Raw genomic sequence first — 15,887 nt, 5'->3', positions numbered from 1 at the left:
TTTGTCTGCTTGCTTTTGGTGTTTTCAACTCTGATCCCATAGAGAACCAGGAGCAGTGAAAAGCAAAAATGAACTACACACCCATGCATATGTACCCACCAACACTCACTACTTGTCAAAGCATTAACAAATACTTTCTATGACACCTATCACAGTCAGTTGTACTTACACTTCACATGGCAAAACAGGCCAGGAACTAAGGTCACCTCAGAGAGTACATGGATCATTTTTATATTTTATATTTTTAGTGTCTCAAGAGTCTTATTTGCTGGCTAACACTGTATTTTGCTTATCCCTTCACAAACAGCTTGGAAGTCATGAATACAATTTTTCACTGAGTCTGTCAAAGCAACTTAACATTTGTCAACATCATGCTAATTTGCAGTCATTGGCCATACACATGTGCCAGTCACCATCATTCCTTACGGACTACAATGGTCCCATAAAAATCACATGTCTGGAAGGAAGGCCTCACAACTGTACTTTACTCAGCAAGACAGATATTTCATCCAGCCTTAAGAAGTGAGATTCTACTGAGACCAGATTGCTCAGACATTCCTTCACCAACAGTAGGAAAAAGAAATATTCAGGAGTTTTCTCTCTTAAAACTTCTCACACAAGATGTGTTTCAGATTATTTTGACTGGAGCATATAAGCATCCACATGGGCTGAAGATAGACAGCAAAGGACAATTCTAAAGAAGAAAGGCACATCAATAAGCAAGAGATAAAAGCAATATAGAGACCTTCCAGAGACCTGTGCTGCAAAGAAATAAGGCCTGTGTTCTTATGCTTTTCCCCTCTGAAGGACAGGCCTGAAATGAGTTTGAAGGAATGTGTTCACTTAGCAAAATGCTTGACTCGTATCAGAAACATCATCTGATGCTTTTTAGTTCCTACTATACTGAGACATTTTTCTTAGGTAGAAGTTATTTTTCAGGAACTGGCTTGCAATGGTTTATCGGCCATGGTGAGCTGCTTCTCCTCTGTTCCTGCAAAAGCTGATTATCAAAGGGAAATATTCAAACAAGTCCTTTTCTCAGAACACTATGATAGCATTCATGTTGAGTTCAAGAAAAAGCTAGCAATACTGAGAGAGAATGCCTTAGGAAGTTCTTCTAAGACAGAAAATCCACTCACTGGTCCATGGATTTATAAGACTTCAGCACAGACAAATTCACTGTAGTAGGACTTTTTCAATTCTGTAAAAATAACTATTAGTGTTTAAAGGCTCCTGAGAGAGCGAAAGAGCTGAACCAGGCTGTGACTGTTGGCTGTCCACCTTCTCCACAAAACATTTTAAAGTGGGGAGTTTGTTTATATGTTGAACTTAAAACCAAAAAAGGAAACTTCCTTTTGCAAATGTAACTACTCAGGATGTGACCACAGTTTCTCAAGGGTCATGTGACCCACTTTAGGTTTTTTTGGTTTGCCTTTTTTTTTTTTTTGTTTTTAAGACACTGCTGAAGAGCAAAATTCAGAAAACTTGGTGAAACCACTCTGTTGTCCAAACTTCATAATGACCTTACTGACAAGTTGGATATCAGTCCTAACAGCATTTCTTCTTCTTTTACGTAAGTGATCTAATGTATTTCTTTTCCATTCCTTTTGAGAGCTTTGTTTCCTGAGCTTGGTGGGCTTATTTATTCCTCAGTCTAATTGTATGTATGTTGTTTAAAACTTTGTTCCTTGGAGAAAGAACATTCATTGAGACAGATGGATATTTTGCTGAATTTTCTAGCTAACATTTCCTATTCTGAGTGCTAAGGGGTCAGAAGACACCATGAAGTTAAATACCTGCAGCTTTGTAGATGAGATGACAGAGCTGCTGTTTGGCACTGTATAGAAAACATTACTTTTAATAGAGTACGAGGGAAAAGTTGATCTGTGTGCATGTTAACTTCAAGCCACTTCTGGACTCTGCAACTCTCCCTTACAGGACTTTGATGCTCCTGACTCACACTGCTTCTAATGCTCCCTGCCAGCACAAAGCAGGGTTTTCTCACGACCTGTCTCTGAAGTCATGGTTACTCATCTCCACTTTGTGCGGGGAAGAAGTAGGGCTCAGCAGGGGTGCTATTAACACTGGGACAACGTGAACTAATGGGGAGGAGAGAGCTGGCAGCAGTTACATGGGCTATTGCCGACCTTTGGTAAGGGGGCAGGCACCCTCTGGTGGCAAAAGCCTCATTTTTTAAGTAATGCGCACCTCCCACACTACCCTGCTTCATGCAGGCATTCACAGAAAATCACCACCTACGTTTGGGGAATCCCACAAGGGCAGTTTCCGCCCCCCTAGGCATGTAGACCAGCTATTCCAGCTTTTGTCCACTGGATATCCACTCCTGCCTCACCTTCTGCAAGCAAACCTATCCATAGATCTACAGCAGTGCTCTACCCATCCTCAGGATACACACAGGAATTTGTTACTCTGTCTGGTTTTGTTGGCCCTTCAAGCCCTCTGCACCCTTCCACTGACACTTCGAAGACTCCAGAGGAATGACCACTGTCCACCACACAGGATATGGGTAACCAACTGTTCTTAGAGATGTGAAATCAGCCATGCCTGCTCCATAGTGACTGACTAGTTCTGGCTCAGCAATCAAATGGCACAAGTCCCATTAATACAGTAGCATTTACTTAGAGCAAAGGTAATAGATGTAGGGAAAATGCCTCCAAGTGCTTACATGGAAAAGTATAGGCAGGCTATATGCCTTGGAAGGAGGAATGCCTAGCACAGACTGCAACTCAACAAATTTCTGTCTCCATGTAAAAGTGACTCCTGCCCTCATCTCTTACTAAAGTGAAGGATTTTGCCTCTAATTTGAGTTCTAATGAAAGAACTCGTTTACTGGGATGCCAACAGTGCCTCTATTACTAAATTTACATGTAGTTGGAAATTTTGCTAAACTAAATACCAGCCAAAATACTTTTATTTTTTTATATTTTGATTTTCAGTAATGGTTTCCAGCAGGATAATTGCCTGTCATTCCTTTGTTGCCATGGTCATTTCTTGCTTGACTCTGGAGTTGCTCAGACACTCCCTGTGAGCCATCCCTTTTTTCTGCTCTGAGTTTCCCTAGATATTTGCTTCCTTTTCCATTTGCTGCCCCAAAGATAAATGGCACTAAGCCCCTGGCTGCTGCAGTTCCACAGGACCAGCCATTATTTGCTACAATAAGAAATCTGAGTCGGGGGAGGAAGGGAGAAGAAAGTCACATGGAAGCACGAGGCTACAAGCAAAGGAACTAAGGCAACTGCTGTGTACTGAGAAAGAAGAGGCACACATTGCTGTTTAGCACTGCAGGTTATGGCTGGGAGTTGTTTACAATATCTAATCATGTGGGGAAACGGAGCTATTCTTGCTTCCTGATCTTATGCCCAAATTGCATTCTGCATCATTTTCTTCACCGCCCTGCCCTCTGGGCAAGGCACCGCGTGAGCAGACTTATGTCGCAGGGAGAACGGGGAGAACAGGATGTCCCTCCGTGCGGCTCAAAAGCTGTCTTCTGCTTAGCTCAGCTCTGTGTGCAGCAGGTCTGAGGACGGCTAAGTCTGCCCAGGGTTACACCACAGACAAGGGGCTCCCAGCCCAATGGATTTATTTGCAGGTCCATCACTTGCTCAGCAGCTCTACCTCGGAGGGCGTAACCACTCTGGCAGAGGACTGCCTTTGCTGACAGCAGTAAGAGCCTCCCCAGCGGCACGCCTGGCTCCAGCACACCTCACCAATCCTGGCTCCTCCCACGGGCTCCCACAGTGCATTCACGGTTACTCTTTCTCTGTTCCCCCCACCTCCAGTGCAAGACCCACCCAGTCTGCAGTCTCATCTCCAGACTCTCTGCCGACAACGCGCTCATGAGGATGTCCCCCCATCAGCTGGAAATGCAGCCCGCACCTCTTACCAGCGTCCTGGTGCTGCCAGAGCCCCGCGGGGCACATCTCTGCTCCAGTGCCAGTTCCACGCTGTGTCTGAGCCAGGCACTCAGGAGAGGGGAAAGAGCGTCAACCATCAGTTGCTTCGAGAGTCTTTGAGAAATGATCCACAAGTCACTCAAGTACAGATATCAAATTCGTCTGCAAGGCTCTTCCACCCAGAAGCCTATATTCTCCCAGTCCAGAGGGTATATTCATGTGTGGGAGTTAGTCTAAACCTCATACACAGAGACAGGGAGTTAGAAAGCTAGCACTAGGACTAGAACACGGCAGAGTTTAAGGCATCGTTTCTAACCACTCTGAACCAGGAGGGTTGTGTGCGTCCCCAGAAAATCTAAACTGAAGATGAGATAGAGATCAAACAGGAAAACATGTATTTGAATTAGTTAATCCATCTCTATCCACCCAAAAAGAAAATTAAACAAACGGAAGACACCTAACACAGTCTTCAAAAGCAAATGGTACTTAAGCAGCACCCAGTAAATGATATTAAACCTTAATTAAAACCATATTGGAAGTATGAATTGAAAATATTCTCTTTAGTCTTGTGGGTTTTCAGAGATTTCCCTCCCTTTAAAAAAAAGAAACTAGTAATTTAATCTCAATATATTAAACTGACCTACGTAAAATATTCCATGTAAAATATTATTTCTGCCATAAAACACATAATCTGTCACTGGTTTAATTCCATTAGAAAGCATACATTAAGGTCCATGTATTATGATCATTAGGATAATAAAAGTAATACAATATCACTTTTATTATGTTTGAATTTAAAACATTCTTCATATGAGCACAAAGAATAATTAAGGGGATGGGAGAAAGGTGGGTTTTTTAAAATTTATAATGAAATAAAATCACAGGCGAGAGCAAAGAGACTGGTTTTTAATCTGGAAAAACAGAAGCTATGCTTTTTACATCCATTGTGTAGTCTTAGACCTTTTTTTTCCTCTTTAAATTGCCTTATCTTTATAACTTTGATTTTGGTCATTTAATATAGCCAATATAACCATAGATTCTCCACCCCTTCTAACTCCCTCTCTAAGTGTCACGGGGCTTTTGGAGAGAAAACATTTCTGCTTATGTAAAATAGGAAATACTTCTCCACAATAAATATTCTCCACAAGAAGTGGAGGAGAGGAGCTGGGACCTACAATGCTGGACACCTTAGCAGTAGGAAAACTGGATGCATTTAAGACATTAAAATTCTACTTGAGTTTCAGTGAAATGATACTCCCTCACAGTTCCCCACTATGGTGGAATGCCAGTGAAAAGATGATGTTGTGTGCAAAGCAGCTGTATTCCCAGCAGCTGCCATATGTACTGTCACCCCAGCAGTGGATTGCCAAAGAGCAATAGCTGTAGGTGAGGACTTCATGTTCTGCCTGAGGCATGTGCAGAAATTTAGCAGCATGCTGTTTTGAAAGGCAGGAGTCATATCTGTCTTTAAATCCTTCTCATGGTCCAGGCACCTCAGGCATGTCAGTCATATCATATGGAGCTACTTGAAAAGACTGCTGGAAACATCCTTGCACGCCTATTACTGAAAAAACATTTGAGTGTACATTTTTATCTATTTTCTATAATAATCAAGCAATCTTAAAATGAAATAAGACTTCTCCTTTTCCTCTTTTTTTTTTTTTTTTTAAATGTTGAATATGTTTTCTTCATGAAGTATGTGGGAATGAATTATTTTCTTCAGGGCCACTCCACTCTGAGGGCCTGCACACAGTGACTGTCAGGCAACACAACTCAGTGGCTTTATGGAGAAGGGAAGGGCCAGGAGGTGTCCTTCTCATGAACAGGGAACTTGGCAAAGGAGTCTCTGTAAAGGTTTTCTCCCAGCCCATAAAGTTTTCTTGCAAGGGGAAAAGACTCTCTTCTCTGACAGCAATAAAACATATTTAGAAGACTGGAACTACAAGCAGGATTGGGATTCATATTTTCTGGAAAGGGGGCTGTGGTGTACCATATCCTCACTTGTTAGCATGTCTTGTTAGCTTTAGTGCATCTGTAATCTTTTTCTTGGTTTATAGCAGCTCATCTCGCATAGACCTCTCAGGCCTGCAGTGAGGAAACTGTGGAATAAACATAAAATTTTGAAACTGTATTTTCTATTCTGTCCAAAAAGTGGAACATAATGGCCACATTTCTAGGATGCCTCCATTAACTTGACTACTTCGGGAAGCCTTAGATACTATCTTAAGCTTTATTAGAATAAACGATCCCCTTGGAAATAGCCAGATATGGCATTCTGCTCAGTGTCCTAACAGGCTAAAATGTTTCCATTCTAGATTTTTGGAGAGCAAAGACATATGCTTCTGGAAATCCAGAAGAGGAAATAGGTGAGTTCATGGTGAGATTTTTGCTTCCAGACAGGAAGTTAGAGGCAAAGTAACAAAATTGAATGTCTTTAGAAGACTTTATGTACTTATTATGTGTAAAAGATAAGTGTCCGATTGCACGTTTTTATTTGCCTAGCGCAGCAGAGTCCTGTCATGTGACTGATGCTTTAAATTACTTTTAGGTAAGCATAATGAGCATAGGGAGTACAGAGCCTGGAACACAGATCCTGAGCACATGCACCTTCCTGCTTGACATATGGAGGCAGACCCTCATGTACACACAGTGATGCAAAATCACAACATGGTGCATAGTTTACACTCAAAAATTCCCCTCCTTCCCCCCAGCAAAAACTTAGAGGCAGAACAGTCAGGCATGACAGGAGGCTAGGGACTAGGAGGTGGATATGTGCAGTAAGAGTTTGGCAGGATGCAGAGTGGCAAAGGAGTGGGGATGGGGTATTTTGCTTCAGGGGGAAAGTGTAACCCTAGCTCTAAAACTCATCTGAGACCTGCACGCACCAAAGGCTGAAGTTGTTCATTACAATAAAACACCCTTGAGCCCCTTAGCAATGAGTTCACATGGATTCATGATATGCAGGGGTTTGAAAGAGTAGACTCAGACTCTTCTCAGCTACCTAGTCTGGTTCAGTGTTATCATTTTTTAAGGATGCATTTAAACTTTGGAAACTTTGTGTCAGATCTGAAACAAAAGACTGCATTTATTACTTAATGGTGTATACTCGCTGACTTGTTTTCCATATTTGCAGATTACACATATGTTATTATAGGAACTACTCTGGGAGCACTTCTGTCAATTGTTTTTGTAGCATTAATCATCTGCATGATCAAAACCCAAATGTTGGACCATGTCTCTGGAGGTAAGAAAAAATACTCCTGATCCCTTATCTAGAGATCTAGTTCTCCTTATCTTCTGATACAGCAGATCTGAGCTTCAGTGTTAGCAATTGTGTATGTACAACAGCCCTAGTTTTCCTATGAAGGACTATTTTAAACATGTCTGAAGTGATGGGCTGCCTGGAACTGTAGATTCACATTTCAGTATCATCAACTCTTTAGCCTCGAAGTTGTTTCTCATGATATTCTGGGTATGTGCTACAGCCAAACCCAAACCAGCCAAAATATTAGCAAAGATACAGCTCTGAGGAAATGAACATGAGATATTCCAGCTGGAAGAATCAGGGTGGGCTTTAGGAGAGTTGCATGACACAAATATCAAAAGAGTTTTGCCTCAGAAAGGATGGCTGTATCTTTACCAGCTGTAACTACATTCTCCTGGTTCCCTCCTTACAACTTCTGCACAGGCCTATCACCACCCTGTTCCTAGTTTTGTAATTAACCACATTGTCTTGTTCTCTCTTTAGAGTCAGATGGCAAAATGGATAGAAGGTAAGAGTCATTGTGTTTTCTGAGGCAGTGTGATACACAAACCATGTTTAACTCCTCTCTCTCTTTACTCATGATGCTTTCCCATGACTGCCATTTGAATGATTGCACATGACACATATGTAAGCCTCTAGAGGATTGGGATATCTTGTGGATCTATGTGGAAAAAGGAAATTCCTTGTAATGGGGTTTTTAACATTTCAGAACTACACAAGAAATCCCATGAGACTGAGATCCTTTTTATAAAGAAAATCCTTCAAACACTTGCGATTGAGCTTCTTTTTTTAAAATTTATACTATATATAATAATAGCAAACTCTGGGTAAATGGCTTCATCAAAGGTTATTACTGTTTCTGGATCTCACTTTGGAGAATTCCCTTCACTCCAAGCTCTTACAGGTCAAGGTCATGCAATGATCATTCCTGCTGGAAGGGATGCATCTTTGCCCTTCACTTTCCTCACCCTTACCCAGAACCAGTATGGCCATGGAAAAAAGAAAATCCCCAAACCATCACAAACACAAAACCACCACAATTCCTCTCAGTTTATTTCCTGAAAATGCTCCTTCAGAGCATTGAAATATTACTTGTGCTGAGTACCTGCAGTGTAAGTGCTACAGGAGGAGATTCCTCAAGAAAATTCAAGCTGCTCATTTTTATCATGGTTATTTTTCCCCATATGTCGTAGTTTCCCATTTAGTCAGGTCACCAGAGACACATGTGGTAATTAGGTCTAAGTTGATTTTAGCTACCTCCTTCAGTTCTGTAGGGAATTCTAATTCATGGAATTTTTAGACCAGTGGCTAGTCCTAGAAAACCCTTTGATAAAGTAAAGTCCATTATCTGAAATCACCTGGTTCTAGATTTACTCCAACCAACCATATAGCAATCCTGAATCCCTCAGGGTTACAGGCAACCTGAAACCCTCAGTGTTAATCAAGACACCACCCTTTTAGGATAGGAGAGGAGAACTGGCATATCTTTTGCAGGCAGCTTCATTTTCTGCTTGACTAGTTATGATTGTTAATGTTCGTTCAGGGAAAAAACCCTTAACCCAGCTGTTAGAACACTCACCAAATTCACCTTCAGCCAAATTTTGTTCAAAATTTCACATCATTTTTCCCACAAATGCCTTAAGCCACTCAATAATTTCCCTGCTGGGAAATACTCCGAGTGAGTATTACCCAGCACAGTACTTTCATAGTCGATGGAGTTGCTCAGCCTCCTACCAGTTGAAGGCCTTGACGCAGATAATCATCGTCTGTGTTAGAACCCCGTTTAGCTGGTACTGATCCTAACCAACACATTGCAAGAACAGATTTCCAGTAAAGTCAGGAAGTATTCCAATGTGTCTCCCTTGATAGTTTCCCAAATACTTCAAACACAAGTGTTTTTACACCCACATGATACCGACAGCTCATTGTGAAACAATTAACAGCATTTACTGCTTTATTTAGTCAGGTATATAACATTAAGATTTAAACAATCAATTCAGGATGGGATGCCCTTAAACTCAGTGGGATATTTACTAACACTTGAGAAGAGAAAGGCTTGAGGCAAGCTTCTGTCAGCCAACAGAACAGTAATTTAGATGTCAACTGACAATTATTTAACGTCCTCTTTTTTAATTAATAGCTCATGTCAGTATCAAATGCCATCTTGGTGTAAGCTTGGTAAATTATAATGCCTAAAAATTTCATGCAAGTTTAATGTATTCATAAAAATGTCTGGGCACATTTAATGCTAGCAATATTTTGAGTTAACTACAGTGCATGGCAGCCAGATTTATTTTGACAGGAGACAAAGAAAGAGACATACAGAGACAAGAAGGGTGGTGAGATAGAGAATGTTTACTAAAAGGGAAAAGGTACATATTTTAAATCTGCTACAAATGAATTTGTTGTCAACACATCCTGGGCAACAGCACACAACAAAATTTCCCATGCTACTCACTGGGTTCTACAGGACCCAGCAGGAGATGAGGTTTTAAATGCAATACACAAATTATTCTGATGTTTGATGGAAGAGAGGAAGAAGAGGAAGAACTTGGGAGCTGCTTGCCAAGTGTTTTGGTGATTTTCTTTTCCTACCCAAAGCTTCATCTAGATATTCTCTTGTATTTTCCATCTTGACTTCTAAGAGACTGACTTCCCTGTCCTTTTCTAGGCTGTGCTTGAGAAACACGAGATATTTTTGAGAATTGTAGCGTTCTTTAGGTGAATGGAGAAGGTCTCGGAATGTTACCATGCCTTGAAAGCCTCCAGTCTGCTCTGAAAAACTCTAAACCAGAGCAATGAATTGCATTGGAGGCGAAATCCTCTACTTTGAAAATATAAACATCGCAGATGGATGGCAGGGCAAAGACTAGGTTTGGGCAATCATAAACAGACTTGAATATTGAGCAGCAGTTCCTTCCAAGTAGCAGAACTGTCACAGAGTCTCTTTCCTAATATTTGTCATGTTCAGGTCAGCAGCCTGACAGACAGAGATAGTGAACAAGATCTGATCTTAAAATTTCATATATTTCAAACTGGTTTGAAGTCAGATAGAAAGACAAATGTCTTGTTTTAAAGCAGTTGAGAGCAGTTCTTTCCGATCCAAATAGTCCAGCTTGGTGTGGAACACTGTGAATAGCAGAATGCATTGTTTAACAAACAGGAAGCAAAAAACATAGGCATGAGTCATATCACTGATACTATCACCTGCAAATGAGAGACACAACCTGTCTAGTCACCAGAATCTGAACTCACAAACAAACTTACCTGCACCCTTTGGCCCTGAGTCTTCATCTTCCAAAGTTCCAAAGCCTCTTTTTTTCTTTTCCTCTTCCAGGAATATTCCTTTCAAATTATGAAGTCAGTTTCATCTCCTTGGTTCTGGAACAGATGGGCCATGTAGATTCAGCAGAATCTTTGACACCTCTGAGCTCAAAGACTTGAATGGATTCTCTTAACTTCCCTCAGCTATACTCTATACTTTCACTTGCCAATCTTGTTTTTCCAAGCAGACCTTCAGAAGTCTTTCATTCTGCCAAGTAATATATTCTACAAACAACTCAATCATCAGGTCAACAAAGTTTTCATAAGTTGTTAGTTGTTTACAAATAAGGAAAAACAGAGCAAACAAAGACACTTAGCCTCTTTCATGATCTAAATAAGCCTTGCAAAATCAATCAAAAATTATTCCTGTGTAGTCTGTTTTGACTGCAGAGCCTCCCTTCACATTGCCACCATGGCCAAATACCAGCAGTGAACACCTATGGGGAGAATGGGAGTGAAAGACAACTTGGAGAGCTACAGTCCCCTTAAGCAAACGTGCATTTGCACTTCACCAAGTAGATCTCACCTGCACAAGATGAGTCTGGCCCTGGTGATACACTGGAGCAGGCCCAACTCCTTTCTCAACAGATCCAGTAGGGATTATTGGATGGGTGATAGACTGAAGGCTGTATTCACTGCCTTAAGTTTTCTCAGCACGCATCCTGGGAACTGGGTTTAATGGAAAATATATAAAAGCTGCACAAATAATGCATGTTATTGCAAATAACTTAACTATGAGCAGAGATGGCCTAAACAACTCCATGTGTGCGTAAATGTTAAAAAATGGGCAAATGATCTCAGCAGAAATGGCTGTCTCAACTTGTACATATACATTTGCATAAACAAAACGTCAATACCCATTCTGTGTTGAGGGAATAGCCACCAGTGACTAGACCAATAAACTGGCTTTTCTACCTAGTTCTGCCACTGTCCTGTTTAGCTGAACTTGTTCTTCTCAGCAACCTTGGACAAGTCACTGGCTCAGGTTACCTTTTCCATAAAATGAAATTAATCTTTATATCACACACTTCAAAATCAAGGACACTAAGCTTTGCACTATGCTGGGGACAGAGGCTTTAAGAGGCAGCACTAAGACACTCTGTAGGCACTTTCACGTTCTCAGCTCCTCCTAGCACCATTCCTGAATGGAGGGAATACTTTGTATGCAGACACACACTGAGAGACAGTTATATATATATATACATAAGTATGGCCCAAACTGTTAGGGTGAGATTAATTCATTAAACCCGTTTCCAGGATACAGCATACTTCACTGATGCCAGCTACCAGCCTGATGGGCAGAGCCACACTTCTGGCTATTTTTTGCTACTCCCTGGCCACCCTCCACATTCCCTGGGAGGGCATCTGGCCCAGGATGCCTGCGCTCCCTTCGGATCTAGGGGCTGCCTTTGTGGTTGACCTTTTCACAGCTGCCAAACAGGGAGGAATCCTTACTCCTTCCTACTCTTCTGCACAACTGTTTGAGGCTAGTCTTGAATAGCTTTAAATAATTTGATTGTAAGAGTTGGTGCCCAACTTGCTGAGTCAGGAGAATGCTTTCCTGGTAATATTCAGACACCTGTCAGAGGCAATTCTTTCCACAGCCATCATGGCCTCTGCTGGCAAACTTGCTGGTGCAACTGATTCCAGCAATAAGCGAGTAATTCTACCTCTCTCTGGAGCTTCTGCAAGTCTGGATAAAAAAAATTCAGAAATATTTCTGGAAGAGTACCCTCTTCACTCCTGTCAGCAGGCACCCAGGATAACTCAAATACTAGATACCACCAAGCACAGAGCCTCCTGCTCCCTGGCAGCACCTGTCTGCCAACCAGACTGAGTAGCTTTGTATTGACTAGGGCTTGTCAGAGAGGTGACAACATGGGATTAGCTAGGAATGAAAGCTGCTATGATAACTAAACAACAGCTTGAAACCAAATCAAAACAAGGCCTCTTGATGCAAGAGACTCTGAGTGCCACGGGTCTTAGAAAAGAACAGGATCAAATCAGAGCTCCTGTGTATTCCAGCTCACAGATTTGCCTGTATCACATGCAATTTCTGCACACAAATTCACTCTAAACTTATGAAAAAGGAATCACTGATTTCAGGTGGACTCCTAGGAGCCTTTTTCGGTGACATCTCATAAAATAAGATTATTTATAAATTCTTTTTTTAAGATCATGGGTACTGTCTGTCAGATCATTTTATCTTCATTTATCTTCAACTTTCCAAGAGTTCTGCCTTGAACAATCTGTACTAAGTATGATCACAGCTGTTTGTTTTTCTTCTGATGGTTGCTTATAATCATCCAGTCTCCATATTCCATGTGCATTTTACAACCTGGTGTCAGAGAACAAACAGCAAGCTGAAAGAAATGGGTATCACAAAGTGATGCTGACTTCTGCCTTGTAGGCTGCAAGTGCTTGGGGATCCATGGTGTATTTCTCAGCAGTTCACAGAAGTTTATGGGCTTAGAGCAGTGAGGTCTAATATAAACAAATCAAGGCTGTAAGACAAGATCTTATTCCCAAGTGCTGACACTAGATGGAGTAAAACTGAATAAAAGATTAAGAGCAGTGAAGAAAAGAGAAAAAAGTTCCTACATTTCCCCAACTCCTAATGCATTGCTCATTTGAATTCTCAGCTTTGATTACTGCTCTGAAGGTCACAATTAACATCTCACACTCTATACTTTGTAGGTCAAACATGGGATCAAGCCAAAACAGGTATGTTCTGGGGGAAGGGGAATGCTGGTGGTACAGGGGGGTGGAGTGCCTAGGCAGACACACAGAAGCTGTAGAGTCACATTTACATAGGTAAAGGTTGCACAGCAATAAAGGCTGTGGGGTTACCCTGAGCTCCTACTGACAGCCTGGATCTGCCAGACACTCTGTGTGGCTTTAGGCAGGTAATTTAAGGGCCCCATCCTCCAGCTTCCCAGCTGTGTACCTGGAATACCCTGACATAAGGCCCAGACATGTTGCAGAGCTGCCTGCCCTATGCCCCACATTAGCAGGTACTTGAAGTAGTAAGTAACAAGAAAGATGCAGCCACGATAGGGATCCAGGAGCTGCTCAGCTGCTTCCCACTCCTGTGTCAAGGCAATACTGGGAAGTACCCAAATGACAATAGTCCAGTACCTGCAGTACAGGGAGCAGTTCTTACAGTAGGATGCTACCCTAAAGTGCATTCCTTGCTGCTAGTGGATTCCTATCTGGCAGTGATGAGGGCATCTGGAAGTCACCACAACAGCCACAATCATGCATTTGTTCTGTTAATTCACTCAGGAAAAAACAGATACTTCCAAAGGTACAAAGAAACACCTAGCAAAAAAAAGCTAAGTGAAAGGAATTTCATGAATGTAATTCCAGCAGCTCCATTAATAATTTTCTAGAATTCCTGTGATTTTTATCTGAGCATCTGCCAGCTGAGTTTTTACAATGATGTTATGTAAAACCAAAGTCAGAGAGTAACTGTTAACCTGTGATTTTTCTTTCTTTTCAGAGATGACATCCATGTACTGGAAAACCTAAGTACAAAAGATCAATAACCCTTTTGCAATCAACAGTTACCTGGTCTGAGGATCAATAGAAGTCTCTTGTGCACAGGCAGAAATCTTACCAATACCAATTCCTTTCTTTGTTCTTTAGTTGAAAGGTTGATTGATTGATTACAGGAAGAGCTTATAGTGCATGCTAACTTCAGTCACTTGCACCCAAAAAGCCTGCAATGCCCAGCAGCATGTATATGAACAAAATGTATGAAGAAAACAAAATAGATGAGTTCTGTTCATTAATAGATCCTATTTAGTCTGTGATAAGTATATGATTGATTTCTAAAATCAGTTAAATACAAGGTAATAAAAAAGGTAGCAATATAATTCAGGAGCAGAATTCATGATCACTCCCATATTTCAAGATAGGTTAATAATGACTGCACCAAGTTGGAAAATCATTCATTTGAATTTGAAGCAACACAAGGCTTCTCAAATTTTTCAGGAAATATATGTTTTGTGTTAATAGAAAAACATTCAGCCATTTTAAAGTTTTATATTTTTAGATTTAGTAATGATGTCTTTTGTCTGTAGGTGGTAGTGCTGATTTCAGCCATTTTAAATGAATTATGGCCATTTAAAATGAAAAATTCCTTTTGAAATAATGTTTTTCATGTTTTGTTGACATTTCATGTCAGCACTGTGCAAACAAGCTAATCTGACATTTCCAGAATTAACCCATCTCTATTTTTTTAGTATAAGAAAATGCACTAAGTTCAATTAGAATTTGTGAATAATTTCACAGAATCTTCATTCTTGTTCTAGCTTTGTATATTCCAGTGTACTTGATTGCATCAAAATTGCTTGCCAGTTACAAGCTTCTTACAGCAGGAGTGACAAAAAGAAAATTTAGAGCTTTGTCTCAGAACATTTAGAATAGTTTAAATAATTTTAAATAGTGTAAACTCAAGTTACTTTGTAAACATTTCCAAACTTCTACTATATTTGTGAGCCTCTGGCTTTGGAAAACAATGCTGTAGATTCCACTCTATTTAATCCTCTTCTTTCAAGACTGCTGTATGTAACATATTGTCATTACAAGGTGCGAGAAAAGCAGGAAGATTTTTGTATTCCAAGCCAGGCTTTCCTTTCTGCTTCTGAAGACAGGGCAGCAAATCCCAGCTGTGGGAGCTCAGGGAGCACTTGGCCAGCAGCAATGCCACGCTGGGCATCCTCTGCTATTCCCACAGCAATTGTAAGACTGAAGTCTAACCTAGAAGTTCTGTGTGTTACTAAGAAATATCACTCAAAAAAATCATGGAAACCAGAGCCTCCTATCCAGTAATCAACTTTCAGATCATAAAGAGCTGCAATTAACCCTACACATTAAAGGCAGAGCTGATGTGCTGTATCAGGGACTTAGAGTCAACATACTGTTAGACCGTACAAACAGATATATCAGAATTTTGTTTTTATAAATAATAAGCTACTTTACTACTTGAACTGTAACTGAAGAGATTTGAATATGTTTTTTTTCTGACCTTCACAAAGCAGATAATTTTTCAAATGTGCAAAGGAAATTGGATAGTAATTTTTCCACACATTTTGAATAACAAAATGTAAGGTTTATTTTGAGAGAAAAATGGTATATTGGTGCACTTTCTCTAGATTCCTACATGTGTGTTACTCATTTCAGTAACACTGTAGTTCATTAGCACCATTTGCTAAGAGATAAACTAAAGCAGTAATGTAATACTTGTAAGTAATTGTGTGTACATGTGTAAGTGAATAAAGCATCTTGTAAGGTATCTGTTAATTGATTTGCTTCCTTTAGTATCAGTTTAATTAAGACTTGGACCAGAAGAGAGCATGTGGTCAGGGAGGAAAGTGATT

The 15,887-nt window shown here is 40.6% G+C and overlaps 1 protein-coding gene across 1 annotated transcript; it reads left to right on the top strand.

Moving 5' to 3' along the window:
• The first annotated feature begins 1,469 nt into the window (after positions 1-1,469).
• Positions 1,470-15,802, top strand: TMEM273 (transmembrane protein 273). Its single transcript, XM_029958537.1, has 6 exons — positions 1,470-1,573; positions 6,230-6,280; positions 7,048-7,158; positions 7,663-7,687; positions 13,201-13,227; positions 14,006-15,802. The coding sequence occupies exons 1-6, from the start codon at positions 1,519-1,521 to the stop codon at positions 14,049-14,051; spliced, it is 315 nt and encodes a 104-aa protein (XP_029814397.1). The 5' UTR covers positions 1,470-1,518; the 3' UTR covers positions 14,052-15,802.
• The last annotated feature ends 85 nt before the right edge of the window (positions 15,803-15,887 follow it).

This window comes from Manacus vitellinus, unplaced genomic scaffold (genome assembly GCF_001715985.3).
Source record: "Manacus vitellinus isolate BGI_N305 unplaced genomic scaffold, ASM171598v3 scaffold_15_pilon, whole genome shotgun sequence".
NCBI lineage: Eukaryota > Metazoa > Chordata > Aves > Passeriformes > Pipridae > Manacus > Manacus vitellinus.
This window is presented reverse-complemented; position numbering and strand designations above follow the sequence as displayed.

Coding starts and splice junctions, on each gene's coding strand:
- TMEM273 (XM_029958537.1), top strand. CDS start 1,519: ATGACCTTACTGACAAGTTGGATATCAGTCCTAACAGCATTTCTTCTT. Junction 7,159..7,662: donor GTTGGACCATGTCTCTGGAG/GTAAGAAAAAAT, acceptor TTCTCTCTTTAG/AGTCAGATGGCAAAATGGAT. Junction 7,688..13,200: donor GATGGCAAAATGGATAGAAG/GTAAGAGTCATT, acceptor TATACTTTGTAG/GTCAAACATGGGATCAAGCC.